General features: G+C 37.1%; 2 protein-coding genes across 13 annotated transcripts in view; one reads left to right on the plus strand and one right to left on the minus strand.

The window, feature by feature from the left end:
• Positions 1-8,613, plus strand: part of LOC129749976 (uncharacterized) — a 45,569-nt gene extending 36,956 nt beyond the window's left edge. For 2 of the 3 annotated variants that reach the window (XM_055745143.1, XM_055745142.1), the window contains exons 2-3: positions 7,987-8,156; positions 8,248-8,613. In XM_055745143.1, the coding sequence (XP_055601118.1) occupies positions 7,987-8,156; positions 8,248-8,383 (306 nt within the window). In that variant the 3' untranslated portion in view covers positions 8,384-8,613. Of the gene's footprint in view, positions 1-7,986; positions 8,157-8,243 lie in introns of all 3 variants that reach the window. The other variant, XM_055745144.1, reaches the window with a different exon arrangement.
• The window catches only part of LOC129749972 (cadherin-related tumor suppressor), a 339,347-nt gene that overhangs the window by 144,288 nt on the left and 175,719 nt on the right, over positions 1-19,340 (minus strand). The window lies entirely within an intron of this gene.

Raw genomic sequence — 19,340 nt, forward strand, 5'->3', positions numbered from 1 at the left:
ATCCCAAGAACGAGTTGATCACCCGGAATTCAACTCAATCTATATTCTTCACCACTTCTCGACAGCCCTGATAGACACTGATGGGTGCAAGAAATTCTTGGAAGCCCTCTCTCTAGGTTAGCCTTCGACACAATCCTCAGCATCATCATCATGATCATCCATCCTTCATCTGGAAATCTCGAGTGGGTCACGGCCATGATTTGAGCAAAAAAAAACATCTCGAAAATCCCAACTAATCCACGCACACACACACGTATACAGTTGAACCTAGGATGAATAATAGAATCTGCGGGAAAGAATATCCTCCTCCGTGTTGATTTTCTCTAACACCAAGTGTCCGTTGCTGTTGTCAGAGCACGGAGTTGAGGTCAATTTCTGGCTGGGACCTGAATGACATGGTTCATTGTTGCGCGGGGAATCTCCGATGATCCGAGGCAAGGAAGGGTCGACGACGACGATGATAAAAAGATTGATTAATTGACGTGGAAAGAGTTGAAGGTGCCCAAAATGTTGATGCCGTTCGTAGTTATTCTTGTTTCGGGATTTTGTTGTTGGAGCGGACAGATGGATAGCTGATTTGAGTTGGAGATTTTTCGAAAGATGTTTCGCGCCGCATGCACCGTTTGAAAAGTAGGGCCTGGGCACAGTCGGAGGTTTGGTTGGGTGATCCCAAAGTTCGAGGCTTAAGGTGGTAGCGCAACGTGAATTTGAAAGCCAATTCCCCAAACCTAGGCTGGAAGAATGGAATCGTGCCTCGACACACCGTAGCGAGAAGTTGATAGCCAGTCGAGAATTGCGTTACTTGAAATTAAATTCACAGCAGTTGGTTTTTCTGAAATTGATTAACCAACTGAATGGACGTCGATTTAGAGTCAAAGAGCACTTTCCAGTGGGACGCCACTCTCTCGTATAATGGGAAGACGCCCATACAAATGGCATCAGATAGGTGATACGATTTCCCGACCGCTTGGCTGCTCGCTCTAGTTTGCCGTAAAACGAATCAAATCGAAGCGGAGCACCGGCTGGCTGTCACTGACTAAATAGAAGAATCCCGAGACGCGATATCCAAACCTTCATACAACCAAGTGGCACGAACGAAACGGAACAATCCTAATCTTAATTACCCGAAACGTTTCTGTATCGTCATTTTTTCTCATTTTTTACGTTTATTGTTATGATTCTCATATATAACACCACCGGACAACGCCATTATCATTATCTCTCGCTTTTAATATTTTCTACTTTTCTGCTGAAAGCCTCCAGTTTATGTTTATAAACGGTACGGTCGGTCGCTCGATTGCTCAAGAACGCTCGCTCGCTCGCTCGAGAATGACAATAACAGCAGCAACAGCAGCATCAGCATCAAACGAAAGCACACAGCATTCCAGCAAACAAACTTGAGGCAGCATCTTGCACGCCGCCGATTCATCTCTACGGGCAAATCAGCTCCAACTCTTGGGGCCACTTTCTGGGGGCTCAGATTTCAGGCTTCGTCTCGTCTCGTCTCGGGCCGTTTCCATTCGTATTATACCAATTATATATACATCGATCACTGGGGAAGGGGAAAGGAAGGGAATCACAACCAGAAGAAGACGCTTAGATTCATAACGAGCTTTTATAAAATTCTTTCTCTTTTTTCTGCTTTTTCCGATTCGCCAGAACAGGAGAAATGGTACCAACAATTTTATCCGTTACTTGATGGAGGAACTTCATTTCTAGAGTTAGTTGTAGTTCACGTCGATTCACTGAGTCTAAGCAGTGCCACACTTAATGTGTGTTTTTAGTATATGACCCATTCCAAGCACCCCTCAACTGGAGAACCGATTTTTATTTTTCATTATTCAAAAATAAATTACATGGCGCTAGAAAGGTTATTTCTTGAGTGTCATTTTCCATCAAAAGATTTTCAGCTACCTTTTTATAGAATTGAGTATGTTAACGTTGAAATTTAAAAATTTTAGTATGAAATTAAATTGATTTTTGCAAATATTCTTTATTTATAACATAACTTTGTCAAAAATCTAGCTATGTCAAAAAAAATTATTGCAAAATGATGGTAGAAAATCCATCTTTTAAGCATGATATAAGGTTAATAACAATCACTGCAGGTTTACGCTCTAGAATCGTAAATAAAGGTATCTATTTTTAAGCGTTGTGACGTCACGAAAATTCCACTGTTTTTAAATTTATGATTTACTGAAATTTCACATATTGTCGAAAATTGGAGGTCTCTTCAAACTTTTTGAGTGGAATTTAATGCAATTTTTAGATTTAAAATCGGTTTAGTAGGTTGTGAGTTGCACCCGGGCAAAGAATGCGTTGTGACGTCACGAAAATTTATTTACTTTTTTTCGAAAACGTTCCAGACTTTTTACTTCAACACTATGATAGTATTTCTTCAATACTAGTTCAACACAACAATGTGCTTCAATAAACGAATTCTATTATCAAGTTTTTAAAGAAAATGATTTTTTTTGCATTAACTCAGTTGTTTTTAAACATTTCTAATAAAACATATAAAACAGCGCTTAAAAACGCTTGATTCAAGAATAAACAAACTATCAAACAAATGAAATCCTCATCAATTTTGTAAAAGAATATTTGTGAATCATAAAGCAGGTAGTTATCTGTGATTTGAATAAAAATCTTGCAAAAGATCAAGTTCTTCATATATCTATGTTAGAATGAAAAACACCGCTAGTAGCTTCTATTTCTTTCTGGCATTATGTTCAAACAAAATAAGTTCCATGAAATAAATGTAATGAGATTCAAAAAATCTTTGAACATGGTAAACTTAATAGATTAACTTTTTTTATTAGAAAATTCATAAGATTGTCATAGAAATTAATTAAATTATTTTAATAAAAAACTGCCCTTATTGAAATTTCGACCTCAAAGGATGTCACTAGAAAATCCAAATCGAACCCCGTGTTCACATAAAATCTCACAAAAGAGACTTTGAACTGAGTTACAAAATTAAATAAATTCAAATATGTTCAAGGTCTCATGCAAAATTTGGGTCAGATTATTCTAAGGAAAGGGGTTGCGCAACGCACCTGAAGTTTGTATGGAATTATGTAGATTTTGTTCGACATGATAAAAAAAACCGTTTTTTTCTCAATAATTTAGGTTTTTTTAAATTTAGGTTTAATTTTTTTTAAATTTGAGTATTCTAAAGCTTTGATAATGACAATATTTCATCTGAGGAACGCGTTTCGATTAGAGTTATCATAAAACAGCTATAACGTTCAAAATTAGCGTCGATTAACAATCATTCAGGTATTTTTTTATATTTGACCCATCAGAAGCTACTTTTTGAAACTCAAAAACCTTTTTAACTAAACCATTGTCGAAATGGGATCTTGAGATAAACTATTTGTCATAATGAAAGTTTTGTCAATGACTATAATTCAAGCAAATCAACCGATAGGGACTTCAGAAATTGGTGCATAAGTTGGTTTGCATGCCCTTCAAAACCCAATTTCTCATAATTCCATACAAATTTTAGGCTCATTGTGCCCTCTTTTTCCGTGGGCCAATCCCCAAATTTGGCAGTGGACTTTGTGTTAGGCCTAGGATCTATTTAAGCTTGCAAATTATAAGGTTTTCATTAGATGGCTGATTTAGGCACTCTAGTGTCGATTAACTATCTTTGAAAAGATCGAAGGCTTTGAAATTATCATTTATTTTTCCTTTCCTTTGCAATTAAAGATTAAAATAATTAAGAAACACATTTCAACGCTTTTATGAATAAATATTTCCTAGTTTTAGTTTTGTCCTAAATAATATTCACATGATCGCACCAAAAAATTTCAAATAAAATTGATGTGAGCAGTGCTGCAAACCTTATCTGCTTATATGGTCCTTTGAGATTTAATTCCTTTTAATTTTTGGGAATAAATGGATCGATTTCATCACCAAATCACATTATTTATTAAGTTTTTAAGCATTTTAAGTAAATTAAGCATTCATTTTAAGATTATACTTTGATTTATTTCATGTAGCTAACCATAAAATTTCGTGACGTCACAACGCTTTGCAAAACCCTGCTTTAAAAAAATGGTGCGTTGTGACGTCACGAAACTTAATCGCTCAAAAATAAATTAAAATCAAAATTTGAAAAAATCAAAAACAGCGATTAGTTTGTTGTAATGAATCGATACTTTCCTGAAATTTTCATAAAATTTGATCAAATAGAAGAGCAGAAAAATGCGGCGTTGTAAAAAAAACTGAAAAGTGGAAAAAGAGGCGCGTTGTGACGTCACGATTCCTTTTGCTTATATTTTGTTAACTTTTTATTCTATACAAAAACTTTTGGTTTCAAATTGTAGAGAATTAAATTTTGACCTTATAATGTACAATTTTTACCAATGTGCGATATGTCCTGTAAAACTTACATACAATATACCAAAAAATTGTTTTGCAAACGTTGTGACGTCACGCTGGAATGGGTCATATATATTTAAAAAAACAACCAAATTTAGTACTCTCTTGTACTTTTGATATCTACTGTTTTTCACTGAAAATTCGGACAGAAAGCTTCCTGATAAACTATATCTCCATAAATTCACTAAGTCCAAGAATCATATAAATGACATGAAAAATTTCCATTTCAACCTTAGGTCAGGTTCTTGCCATCTCTATTCAAATATTAGATTTAGGTACACAGTAAACGAAAATTACCGAGTTCGGTAATTTTTTTACCGAAATCCTAACATGTGTAAATCGTCAAACTGTTCGGTAATTTTTTCGGTAAAACATTAATCGGTTATTTTTTACCGAAAAAATTACCGAACAGTTTAACGATGTACACATGTTAGGATTTCGGTAAAAAAATTACCGAACTCGGTCATTTTCGTTTACTGCGTATGGGAGCATGCCTTAAGTTATTCAAAATTTGTTAAGGATTGGATAAAAATGGAATTCGAAACAGAGTTCAAAATCAAACTTATTTCTCATTTCAACTATTGACCAGTTATCCAGAATCGGGTAGAAAATAATGAAGAGCTACCAGGCCACACCCAAAATAGGGTAGGTATAGGGTCTTCCATTATGTCTAAGCACGACTTTGATACAGCCCTGCTCATTCCAGATGACGTTTTAACAGCCGTTTCTGCTGGGTGTTGTTTTTTACAGTTTATCTTAAAACTCTGTGTATCGTGAGCACCATTTTTCATAATTTTCGTGAAAATGAGAAGAATTTCCCCGGAAAAGCGCAAAAATATCATGTACCCCACACAATTTGCTGAGGAAGTTGGTGAAAATTGGAAGAAGTAAGCATTAAAGCGGTCTGAAATTCGATTCGAAAGACTGGAGAGGGAAGAAACTTCGTGGAAGGGAAAAATCTGGGTGAAACCCGGATCCGGTGAACAAAACTTTGGACCGGAAAGTCATGCATGCTAACGCCAGTATAAAAACTGGCTCAATTCAGGATGTGGCCAAAAACGTGGATCCCCTATCCTATCAGCACTGTACATCGTATCCAGGTAAGATTGAGCCTAAAAACAAATAAGAAGCAGATAAAGCCGAAGCCGAGTCGCGACTTTTGATAAACCAAGCGCTCGTAAGTGCTTAGACACAATCGGGTATTCTATAGACTCAAAAACAGACAACGGCACAACTGCTAAGCATTCGGAGGTTTTTGCAACCTACGAGTAGGTTACCTAACTCGGAGAAGGAAGGGAAACGATACATATTTATCAATCGAAATCACACACTGAAGTAGACAGTAAGTTACTATCGAAATACCGGTATCTGAACTTTTCTTATACCGTGGCTGAATTAAAGGGAATCTTTCGATTGCTTTGATTCAGTAGAATTTGGCATACAACATACATACATATAAGAGTGAAGATATCCCACTTTTCAACATGAATGATCTCATCGTAGAATAGTATATCCAAGTTAAATTTCCTTAGAAATTTCTAAAAAGGCTTCCGCTGAAACTTTACTAAAGACTAGAATGGTAGGTTCCTAAAAGCTGGAATTTATGAAAATCGGTCTATAAACTTTTAGCACTCAGTCCAATTAGTTAATCAGCTGAAGTAGTCGATTCATTATGAAGATGAATCATTGAACCCATACTATACTCACTGGATATTCTCGCAGACTCTCAACATCTCCAAGCGGCGGTAGGAACGGCTTTGAAAACCACTGTTCTAGTAAAAAAAACCTATCAGGCTCGTTGTATTTTTCAATCCTAAATCTAGGAAAATTCTTGCATCTAAATATCTCGTACCGGTTCCCGCTTGTTTTGAACAGTAGAAGGAGCAAAAAACACCCGTCGAAATTTTCACTTTCAAATTTTTAATGCTCAGCAAGCTTTGATTTGCTATCCACCATACATGAACTCTGCTGGATGGTTATTTCTAAAGACCCTACTGTAAAGAGGCGCGCGCCGTGTGCCGATTGAAATTTTCGCTTATCTGTCAGTTTCATTCCAATCGAGCAAAAGATTTGTCAAATCAGTTTGTTTATCAAGGTGTGTATATATAAGTAGGAGGTGTTACCGAATATCAAATTCCCCATTCAGCCGTTTTGTCTATTCAGGCTATATGCAACTTTAGAACCCATGGAGTTTGTTTACCAACACACCACAGAAAAGCTGAGCAAATAATCTTATGTTTGTAAATAAACTCATTGAGAGCCCCGTTCACTCCTCGCCTACTTACTGTCAAAGTCGGAGAACCTCGTGTTTCAAAAAACCTTGTTTTTTATGAATTATTGGAACAAATCTCGTTAACATTTGTAAAGGGCGAAACTAGCAGTTAACTCAAAACGATATAAATGCTTTCTAAATTTCGGAACATTAAATAGGCATTTATAGATCGGATAATTTTCAAAATGTTATCACTTTCTGAAATGGCATCAGATCACAGGTTGCTTCTAGGGTGTTTATTTGAAAAGATAAATTCCATTGAAATCTGAGACAAAACATGTCGAAACAGGTGCCAAGCAATTTGAAAATGCTAATTTGATACCGCATTAGATTAAAGTCAAAATTGAGCAAGATGAGTTCAAAATAGTTGTGAAGAAAAACGATGAACCTAAGCTATCATAATTTTTTAACCACAATTTGGGCATTTGGCAAATTTGGAAAAATATTAGGACAAATCTGAACAAAATCACTTGAATTTTAAATTTTTCATCGCGTCACTTAAGTAGCGCTCCAATCGTATTAAAGAATTAAACAAAAATTGATGCTCGTTTTTAAATGAACTCTTAAATTCATTTTTGGACACAAAAACTAGAACTTGAAAGGGGGATCTAAGTTTTTTATTGTATTCATCAAATACTTAGTTACGCCTGTTGGCCCTACACGAGTAGAAAATAACACCATTATGAATAGGCGTTACCTGACATTCCAACGCCAGTTGAACTGTATTTTTTGAATCCTGTGAAATGTTTTCTATCTAAGGACATGTATGTCAACTATCTTTCCATAACTAGGATCCTTACAAGGACATGATAAAAAAACGAAAACTTCCTCAGAACACTAAAAATGTCGAATACTTATGTCCATCAATAAACATCCAGAATAACAGTGAACTCGATTTGTTCACATTTGGCAGTTTTGCCCTTATTAAATGTTACATTAAAGATTTGAAACGAAAGTGACAGTGCACGGTAATTTTAAATTATTCAGACACTGATTTGTTTTGGTTCAGGAGTCGCATCATGTATGAATATGAAAACAACTGAGTTGAAATCAATCGAAATTTTGAGTTGTTTTCATCTAGTGAGTTTAAAAACCTTGAACTTAGCTAAGACGCACATTTTTTGGATCCAGATAGATGAAAACAACTCAGAGTGATGCAAAATCCAATGGATTGTTAGGTTGCCGTGCTTGAAGTTGCAGTTGACAAAAAATCATTTGTGATTTAGAAAGCAGAAAAAAGAATTCAACCACTTTATCTTTCTTTCTAGGAAATCTTTACGAGAGCCAAGTAAAATTTTAAATTTTATTTTGTTTTTTCTTTTTTTCAGGTTGGTTACCACCGGATGCAGCGTACCTTTTCGCCACTCGGATTGGTGGGAGCTCAGCACCGGACGCCCTTCAAGACCGAGAATGTCATCCGGAAAGTCTATTGGCCTCAGGGTGCTACTTATCGAACGGCAGGAAGTGTTGATTTTCAACTTCGGCGAAAATACGACGGGTAAGATATTAAAATTTAAGGATTTTATTTATTTTCAGCTATTCCTAATCTAGTTTTTATCTTCTGGTATATTCCCACTTTTTTAAGTCAGACAAACATTGCCAGTTGTTATGGATCTTTTTTCCATCCAACCCGACCGAGGTACAGCTAGTATGGATCTAGACCTGGATCATCCACATCATGCCCGTTTTGGGTTCGACTCGTCACGGATGTGTGGAAAGCGATGATTGGAATGGAGAAGACAAAAGAACAACTTCCATCGCAATTTAAGGTGAGAATTCGAAATGTTGAAATCCACCGGATGCGGCCAAGGATTTCGCTGCTGGGATCGGTGAAAGTCAGTTTACATCGAACGCTATCCATGAGCAAGAACGGCGACGGAAAATAAAATTATTTCCTTGAAGTTGTTTAATTTTATTTAAGTCGATCTGAAATTTCACTTTTTTCATCAAATAAAATATGAGCCCTTTCGGAACCGTGTCAAAATTTTATAAAACTCTGAGTTGTTTTCGTTCAGAGCGTTTAGACGGTCTTTTTGAGTGCATGTATGAAAACAACTCAGAATTCGCGAAAACCCCTATTATTCATTTCTGAGTTGTGAGGTTCTAATCAAATTTTGAGTTTTCCCAGTTTTGGCGCATTTTGAATTGTTTTCCTTCAAATCTGAGTCGAGGAGAATTAGAGTGTGCTGCATCTGACAGATCTGACATCAGGGTTTCAATATATGTATAATTTCCAAAGGAGCAGATGGCGTCTCTTTATGTTCACTTTAGTTTCTTTAGTAGGTTGACAACAACCCTGAAAAAATCATATGAAAACTTTTTTGGATTTTTCTTGATCTTGCCCAAAAAAAAAAAATGTCATAGAGCTTCTGTATTGAACGCTATATAAAAAACCACTTGACAGATTTGATTTGAAATTAACAGATTGTCACCAAGTTGTGTACACGTATAAATTACATTACTAGGTAGATTCACTGAAAATTTCATCAATTTCCATCCATGCATTAAAAAAAGTTAAAGAGGTTGTACATAAGCCACGACCGCAAGGTTAACGTAGAATTACGACAGCCGGTCCTGTGTCAGTAGGATATGTTTAATAATAAATTTTCATACTCGGAAAATGTTGATCGTTTTGACATGAATTATATATTCATTCATCAACTATCACGGCCAATTGAGAGAGATTGTACCTCTAGATAATTACATAGCAAAAGGCGGGAAAATAGCTGCTTCAAAATCCAATGCTACTGAGCCAATGCGCCTGCAATTATGCAACTACAAACCTCGAGTGTTTTATCAAACGCTTCGGAGAAAAGCTTTAAAGATTCAGTAGGTATTATGCGTTTAATTCGAATCAGTAGGGAAAATGCGCACTAAGGGGTATACAAAAGGTGTCGTCATTGTACATTGGATGGAGATGAAAATTCAACAACAAATTTAACTGTAATGAAAAGCAAACTTAATACAAAATTATTTAGAGAGTGAAATTTTTTTCAGGTTTTTCCAATGGAATTTTTTGCTTGAATAAATATTAAATGTCAATGAATGGTGTCATACTCAAACTTCTACACATTTTAATTTCGTGAAATTTTTCTGTTCAGAAATCGGGACCGACGATTACTTTTAAATTTTTTATCAAAGTTCTGATTTAAGATTTGAATTTGAAAAAAAATTAAAATGAAAAATATTGTTTTTTTTTTTCAAAAGTGACTCATGCCTTTCTAAAGTAGCCTGAAGCATTTAGTTGGCTGACCACGCAGATGGGGAAAATTGCTGAATCTGGACGATGCTGCTGATGTGGTTTGGTGGGCTTTTGGCCTTTTCGGTTCCTTTGAGTTTGATTTTCTTCCATGTTTCAAGGTTATGTTTATGTTCTGGCAACCCTTTGCCAGGCCACTGCTGCACCAGTTCAACATGATGGCGGTGAAGCATAATGAATGCTCCGGGTTTCAGTGAAAATGGTTTACTTAGCCGAGCATAGTTGTCTTCGTCGTCCTGATGAAGAACTTCAAACAGCACAATCCTAGCAAGTGGCATTCACTCAACAGCATTGCACACATTTTTGGTCGCAACAGCCGACCGACCGAGAGAAAGACCAAAAACCAAATGAAACCGGGTCGGGGCAATCCTTGCTCTTTTATAACTTCGCATCTAGTGCAGTTTGGGTCGACGATTGGGGTTTTTTCGCTCGGGTGTTTTACGCACCAATTTGTATTAGCGCGTTATTAGTATTGGTGTATGAACACATAGCCGACCCAAAATGTTGTTCGGAAAAGATGTCCGTGAAAGAGGCGTTTTTCGTGACGCGAGATCCGTTCGCGAATTTCAATTTACCCCCCTATAGTGTTGCCGTAAGACGTAATTCTACGTCAAAAGTTATTCACAAAATAAAGTTTTGCGTTTTTTTTTTCGAATACACTCGTTATGGGCCGAAAGCTGAATTTGATAGGACTATTACGAAAACACGTCTCGACTCACTGTATTTTACGGTATTTTAATTTGTGAATGTAATTACTTATAAGGATTAGTTTGTTAAAATTTACAATACAATTTTCCGAAAAAAGACAATATTTCGAAAATTGTCGACGTTTTATAATCAATCTTTATTTCGCATAACTAGAGCTGATGGACAATTCCATTTTACTATTCAAAACTAAGAACTTCATGACCATTTTACATTATCCTAGGTTTTGATTTTACTCCATCTACAAGAGTCGATGTGAAAGGCTGGTTAAGGAAGAATGATTCAATCATCGCAACATATGTAAATGAAACTTAAAATGCCCTTCATATACTAAGTACGACAAGTAGGTACCACCCATCAAAATCTGTTCCAGATTAGATAGACCGCTGGCTGCGAGCCTCGAGCGATCCTCATAACAGCCACTTAAATCCGTGTTTTCTGCGAGGATTGATTGGAGAGTGCCAAGATTAACATATCGTCAAATTTCAAGAAGTACACGCAGTTTGAACGCATTCATTTCTCTTCCACTCACTGTGCCCTTGTTTGGAAACCTTTTCTGGTTAAGACAAGGGGGTCTTATAGTGCTTGGGTAATAATAAGCCCCCCTGATATTTAGAGAAGCGCAGCCGGGAGAAGTAGTTGTAAAACTGTCAGAGTAAAAATTTAAGTATTATTTTTCCTCTGCTGCTACATTAAAATTTATGGTCATATTGTTGCTTTGGGCAAAATTTTTCATGTACATATGAACGCGCGTCGGTTTTCTGCTGTCGTGACTTAAGCTGCTCGAACGAAGGCACTTGGCAAGGTCTTTGACTGAACGAACCGGGACTCCGATTCCCTGTGCCTGTGACATGGCGTGGCGTTCGGCGAGGTCGAGAACCTACCTTGTGTAATGAAACAAGAGCTCTATACTCTACCAACCACCGCCATTCATTTCGGGTGACCGTCCATCGTCGCGACGTCGTCGTCGATCGTTGACGGCTGGCCTTCCTTCTGCTACTAACCAAAAGGTTGAAAACCAGAACGTTATACATTTTTGCGAAACGTTCAAAAAGCGAATGTTTTATGAATATGCGCTCAACAACAAAAGCTACAAAAAATAGCCATCGATCTAAATCCGACACAGTTCATCTAGAAAAATACTGCCGAAAGCTTTTAACGAAGTCATTAAGAAGAGAGTAGGGGTATGTACGCGTCAACATGTCGTCGTCGTCGACGTCCAAGGGACGGGAAGGCGGGCAACGTCACTGCTTCTCAGCTGCGGTGCTAATCTGGGGCTGGAAATTTGATTAAACCCACCGCCAAATGGGCAGTGAGATGAGGGCTGTTGAGGGGGAGCAAAGAACCCCCCCAAGAAATCAACAAGACCCACAGAAAAAGGGACCGCGCAGTTTAGCAACGAAATTTATGGCTCGCCAAAGACCCGAAACCGTTGCTGTAAAACCCTTCTTGGTTTTCACTTGAGTGTTTCTGTTACGCTTAACCACTAACTCCTCCCGGTTGGCCAGCCCGCATTCCTGCCTTCAAACAAAACGCAACCCGGTGGGATTCCAGATCGTCCGGGTTGATGAGTGTCCGTTGACAGTCGCATAATAAACGTCAAAAGATGTGAAAAGCGCAGGAAATAAAGAGCCAACACTCTCATTTTTCTTCCTCCTTGCTTGCTTGCATCCCACGGAAACTGCCACAGATTCGCACAGATTTTGGACCAACCGGAGTAATAAATCCCCTTAAAATGAATCCCGTGTGCCCCACTATGGCCTGTACAAAGGAAGGATGACCGAAAAAAAAAATCCCCAAACAGCAAACCATTGCTGTTGTCTTTATTTTTTGTTTTCTGTTTTTGCTTTTCGTGCATCGTAAAAGCGCTGGACATCAGTTTATCAAACGATCCTTAAACGCTTCATCATTTCACTTCTCGGACACACGATTTTCCCTCCACCCTTTTCTGAGGTCTTTTTTTGGCCCCTTGAATTCGAGAAATGGAACGAAAAAAAACAAACCAACAACACCAACGATAAAGACTCACATTTCTCTTGCGCTGTTTGGGGAACTCCAATTTCTTCCGCGGCAGACCTTCGCCCCGTTTGCGTTTGTTTTCCGTGATGATTGTTTACCTACTCTCTTTTTTTATCGGGTCCGAAATTTATTGTGCTGCAGTTGCTGATATTTCGAATATATCAAAAGCGTTTTATGACAGTTTCTGAGGGGGTGTCAACAGATCGGAATTTGGTCCCCGGCCCCGGTAAGATAAATGTGCCCTCAGCGGCGACTGTCCGAAATCATCTCGCCGATCTACAACACTATGGTATTCGAAAAAGCTTGAATGGGTGAACTCATTTGATAGCGTTTCTGAGCAGTGAGCTATCCGAATGTATTTGGTATGATTTTTATTTTCAAATTGTCGAAGGTCCGTGAACACCAAATGTTACGTGTAAAATTTCCTAGCGTGTTTTTTTCTTATTACATTTTTCAGATATACAAATTTTAAAATTTTTCGATGCCATAAAAAACTTTACGTAAAATGACGAATGGGCTGAATTATATCACCGACAAAATTTATATTGCTTTTGTTATCCTATACCAACAATGCTAGTGTAAAAATATAGTTATGGATGTTTTTATCCTCAATTCCCCTACATTTTTTCTGAAATCATAAAAAAATTCAGAGGAATTGAGGGTAAAAACAGCCATAACTCCATATTTCAAAGCGTGCGGTAGTTCAAACAGCCTTCTTTGGATTCCTCTGAAAATACTGCATAAGATAAGTCTCGTTTGATTCAAAATTTTCAAGTCCGAACATGTTTTTCTGAGCTATTTGAAAAATGTTAGGAAAATGAGGGTAAAACAGTCATAACTTCTGTTTCCAATCCGTGCGGTAGCTCAAAAAGCCTTCGTTGGATTCTTTGGGAAAAATCACATTGGATACAACCCATTTGGTACAAAACTTTCAAGTCCAAACATGCTTTTATCTGATATCATTGGAAAATGTAGGGGAATTGAGGGTAAAAACAGCCATAACTCCATTTTTCAAAGCCTGCGGTGGCTTAAGCAGCCTTCATAGGATTCCTCGGAAAAAATCACACAAGATACGTCCCAAAAGATTCACAATTTTTCTTAACAATTTGAAAATGTATGGGAATTGAAGGTAAAACAGTCATAGCTCCATTTTCTGAAGCGTGCGGCGGCTCAAACAACTTTCATTCGATTTCTTGGAAAAAACTACACAAGATACAACCTATTTGGTTAAAAATTATCAAGTCCCAATATGCTTTTTCTGAGCTATTTGAAAAAGGTTGGACAATTGAGGGTAAAACAGCTATAACTCCTGTTCCGTGCGGTCGCTCAAACAGCCTTCATTGGATTCCTCGGAAAAAATCACACAAGATACGTCCCAAAAGATTCAAACTTTTCAAGTCCGAACATGCATTTTCTTAACAATTTGAAAAATTGAGGAGAAATGAAGGTAAACCAGCCATAACTTCATTTTCCGAAACGTGCGGGGGCTCAAACAACCTTCATTGGATTCACCGGAAAAAAACTCATTAAGATACAACCCATTTGGTTCAAAATTTTCAAGTCCGAACATGCTTTTTTTCTGAAATAATTGAAAAAAATATAGGGGAATTGAGGGTAAAAACAGCCATAACTCCATTTTCTGAAGCGTGCGGTGGCCAAAACAACCTTCATTCGGTTCTCAGAAAAAATTACACACGATAGGTCTGTTTTCGTTCAAAATTCTCTGGTTTAAATCAGTGTTTTTCTGGAATGTTTACAAAATATAGGGGTTAGGGGTTAAAAAGGCACTATATCTCCGTTCGTAAGCTTGTGCGGTGTTTTAAACCATGTCCAATCTATTCTTCGGAAATTTTCACAAAAGGAATATATAATTTTATAGGTTTGGGTCATGCAGGACGGAAGATATTGAATCTCTTCGCGGTTTGTACACTTTTTTCCCCATTGTGCAATGCTGCAATGAATCAACCATCCACTATCCTGGCTGCTGTGCATTGTCACTTCCGGTCCTTTGAAATACCTTCATTTCTTTTGCACATCATCCGGAATCTGTTAAAATGACACTAACTTGACGCGTGTTCTTAACCTCCGTTTTTCAGGTTGTACTCCATTTACCCGAAAACCATTGCCCAGAATGAAAAATCCCCAGAATTCCAATCGCCAGAAAGAACCATTCCCCAGAATTTTTTTCCCCAGACGAACCATTCCCCAGAAAAATTTTCACCAGAATGTACCATTTCCCAGAAATTTTTTCACCAGAATGAACCATGTACCAGAAATTTTTTCGCCAGAAGGACCATTTCCCAGAAAATTGAAAACATTTATCCTTACTAGAAATTATTCAAAAAACAGGAATTGTTACAAAAAAAAAATAGGGTTTTATAACTTTATTCTTTTGCGGCAAGGCCGCAACCAACGAGGATGAAGGGGCTGAGGCGGCACAAAGCCGCCGAAGCTCCCAAATCCGAGGAGGCCGCCGACCCGCCGTCGGAAGCGGCGGCCCTAAGACATTGGTCTAGGTCTGCCGGGGCTTCCTAGGTCTGCGTGAAAGCTAGGGGTGATCCCTTAGCCCCGTCCGCCACGCGACAGCGTGAAGGACAAAACGTCTTTCAAGTTCGAACGCGCAGCGTGAGGAGTCGGATACCAAAACGGATTTTTAAAGGACCATGGTAAGCATTGAATCAATTAAAGTACCCAAACCATAAATAAAGCACAATTTTGGTTCTAAAATAAATTTAGTTGGAAAATTTCAAAGTCGTAGTTTCATTTAAAAAATCATTTTGAAAAAAATAATTTCGAATCATATGAAATATTTAAGAATTCATTAGAAAAAAAACAAATAATAATACTAGGGAAAAAACTGGGATTTGTGCCATTCTGGTAAATGTTCCATTCTGGGGAAAAAAATTCTGGGAAATGGTCCATTCTGGGAAAAAAATTTCTGGTAAATGGTGCATTCTGGGGAATTTTTTTCTGGGAAATGGTTCATTCTGGGGTTTGATTTCGGGTATTTGTCATTCTGGTAAAAATTCATTCTGGGCAATGGTTTTCGGGTAAATGGGATACAATCGTTTTTCATACCAGGGCTTGAAGGGAATATGGATGCAAATTATTAGTTTTTCTTGTTTTTGAAACAGGAGAACCATAACGCACGACGCCGATTCGGAGTTTGAATCCGGGAAAAACAATTTCCTCATTACTGCAATCAGACAAAGAACAATTTGAACAAACCGAACTTCACTACAGTAAGAAATTATTATTAAAAAATGCACGAGCGAGAAAAACACGACTGCACTCGACCAAGGCTTGCTTAGATCCGAATAGACCAATACTAAGTTTTGATTTAAAAAAAAAAAAGACTTTGTAACATTATTTTACGAAGATCATGAGTTGTAAAACAGCGCGTTTCCCTTAACTATCTAATAGCTTAGTTTTTCAAACATGATCAAGCTAACGAAATGTACTTTATATACTATACCTGCAGTATAAAAATCTAGGTTCAATTGGATTGTTGGGGTCATGCTGCCAATCAAACGCGTGAACCAAATTGCAAAATGCTTCTAAGCAAACGCGAAGCGGGCGGGATATCTACAACAAACGTGTCACTTTTAACTTGATCCGTATTTGCTCAAAAGCCACGCGCAAGACCCATCGCGTTCTACACGAAAACGTTTAATTATCTTGCTTTTTTATCGTTCGGTTGTTTTTTTTTGTTTTTGGCATGCTTCTTACAAGCGTTTGGTTGATTGTGTTTTGTAAATAACTCGAGAAACTTCATCATCCGCAGGAAGATTTTGATTGCAAAAACACAAACCGCCGCGTGATTAAGGTACATTACAGCCGTCCGCCCACCAAATCTCCGCCCTGTTCTATCTGTGGAGCTAAGATCTGGCCGGCGGTTTTCTCACTTTTAGTTTTGCTTCAATCATAACGTAAAAAGAACCAAGCCGGGTCTTCGACTTAAGTATATGGTTAGGATTTTTTTGTGCGCGGTTTTATTATCTAACCTCCTCCTAGCGCGAGAGTGACATTTTTCATCTGGCGCATGCATAAAATCCATCTCGGATTCATCATCCACTGTCGCCGTTCGCCAAGCCGCCAGGCGGTAGCAATAAATGGCGATGAGCGCACGAGTTTACATCTGGCTGGCGTCGCGTCCTCCCCCTCAGTTACCCCTCGAAGAAAAACATTCCGAGACATTTTAAACCGTTCATTACTGTCACTTTTCCTCGGAGTCGGAGATACCTACCAGATTGATGGAACCCGAAAGCCCGGCCCCAGATATCAACCTTTCCAACAATTTGATTCCGATCCGTACGGCTAAGTTGAGAGACTTCAATGAACGACTAGGAAACGAACTTCAAACCGCTGCGCTGTGCTGTGGGACAAAATTCGTTAGATCGCATTCCGGATCGGCTTAATTTAAAATTATACACAATGTAAATCACCGAGATTGTTGTCCCAGTTACATGATTGTTTGATGACAACGTTCCATTTCACTCGAGGTGAATAAATTATTTCAAGTTTGTTGGGACGTGAGAAATTTTAGAAGTTTCCGATGACGAAAAAGATCGAAATCAAATTTGTATAATTTGAAACAAATTAATAAATTATAGAATTAAGTCACTGTTTTTATTCAAACTCATTGATTTGATTGAAAAGCTGGTGGTTATCAATGATTTATAAGTAAAAAATCACTCTGCAGCATTTTCAAATAAAAATATATTATTCGAATTTTCGTTTTGGAGATATGAAGCCGTTTTGAAATTTCTAATATTTTTGTCAATGGGATTTTTTTATTATCTGACGGGTTTGCGCTTAGGGTTTTTGAGTTTTCTCCAAAATTGAAAATTTTCTTCGCTTCAGCACCATTAAAGTTGTAAAACTAATTCGACTGTAAATTGGTATTTTTTACAGATTTGTAACCCCCGGTACACAGCGTGTGAGTGCAGTTGTTCGAAAATTGTTAGTTTTTGACGTAAAAAAAGAGATTTATTGTCACTGTTTCTTTCATAACTCTTAAAGGAGTTGTTGACCCACTTTGGTGTCTTGAGATAAAAGTTGTGAAACTAATAGGACTATAAAATGGGATATGTTTTAAAATTTTTGGTGGTGCAGACGTTACTTTTGGACGTTGTTTTAAGCTTGTTTACTATATTTTATACCGGGAATCAACATATTATTTTTATTTGTTATTTTATCGGAATAGCTAGTAAAATTTTAATGCATTTTGAAGTGCTATTTTACATTCTACGTTTAAAATTGACAAAGTTATGAGCATTTGAAAAAAGGGTTTTTTTTTCAAAAAAAAATTAAACGTTATCTAACTCAAAAAATAAAAGAAATCTGCAAAAACACATGTTTTTTAATGGTGCGTAAACGAAGAAAATTTTAAATTTTGGAGAAAATCCGAAGACCCCCGGCGCAAATTGTCAGATAATAAAAAAAATCTGCTTGAACAAAAATCAAAACATTAGCTTCAAAATTTGCCAAATCTTCGAGAATACTAATAGACTAGACTAGACTAAGGTTGCCAGAACTTTTTCAGCACGTATCCGGGCCGGACAAACCGGACAATTTTTATATAAATACCTGGCAAAATCTCGGCATTCGATTTCAAATTGACGACCATAAATCCAGGCAAATTAGGTCAAAACTCAGAAATTCCTTAACAAAAATCAAGAACAAAAAATATTTTTTTCATCAAAGCTCATCAATAGATTTTGAACTGTATTTGGTGCTTAAAAAAACCTCAGATTATTTTTATAAAACTTGCTCAAAATCTTTCGTTTTGGAGGTGTTTTTATTTTGTTTAATTTTCCAAACAAAGTAAATAAATCCGTGCAAAATCTAGGCATTTTTCAATGAAATCCGGGCAACCGGGCCGGGCCGGACTGTTCTTTAATTTAGTGTTAAATATACGGGCAAACCCGGATAAAACCGGGCAATCTGGCAACCTTACTCTAGACGCACAAGAATAATTACATATACAGGGGGAAGGAGGAGGGGGTATGGAACAACCAATTTTTTCCTTTGAAGATTGTACAAAAAAACTTTTTTCACAACCTTAAACGAACATTTGTTAAGGTGTTACTAAATGTGAAAAATAAAGAGAACATACAAATTAAACTGGTTTTAACCTAATTTAGAATATAAATTAAGAAAAATTTACACTTTTCGAATGCAAAACTGTTAGTGAAAAAGGTTATTACTCGGAATATTATTGTATTTTAAATTAGATACTCGGTGAAAGGCTCATCGGCAAATCTCCCGTATATTTTTTAAGATACAGGAGATTTCATTCTTTTCTAAAGGAAACTTGATCCTTAATTCAGGGTGCTCTGACCTTAGCAAAAAAAAAATCCAGTAAAACCCGAAGATAAAAGTCCGTTGACTTTATTTTTGCCATATTAGTTCTAATTTCACAGTTTGGAGGTATAAAACAAAGAGAATTCTAAAAGTTTTTCTACTACCCTTGATTCATTGCATATTTTAAGGCGCAATTTATTAACTGGTGCGTTTTGTTCAGTTTTCCCCTACGAATACCAAATAGATATTTTGATGATGTAGGTACAAGAGTGTGGTTCAAAGATAACTCTGCTACAAATGGACACTGCTTCAGTGCCGATAGCAAATGCTGGGTGAGATCCATACATTTTCCTATGCAATAGGACAAATTGCATCCATGTTGAATAGTTCAAT

The sequence above is a fragment of the Uranotaenia lowii genome, chromosome 2 (genome assembly GCF_029784155.1).
Source record: "Uranotaenia lowii strain MFRU-FL chromosome 2, ASM2978415v1, whole genome shotgun sequence".
Classification (NCBI taxonomy): Eukaryota; Metazoa; Arthropoda; class Insecta; order Diptera; family Culicidae; genus Uranotaenia; species Uranotaenia lowii.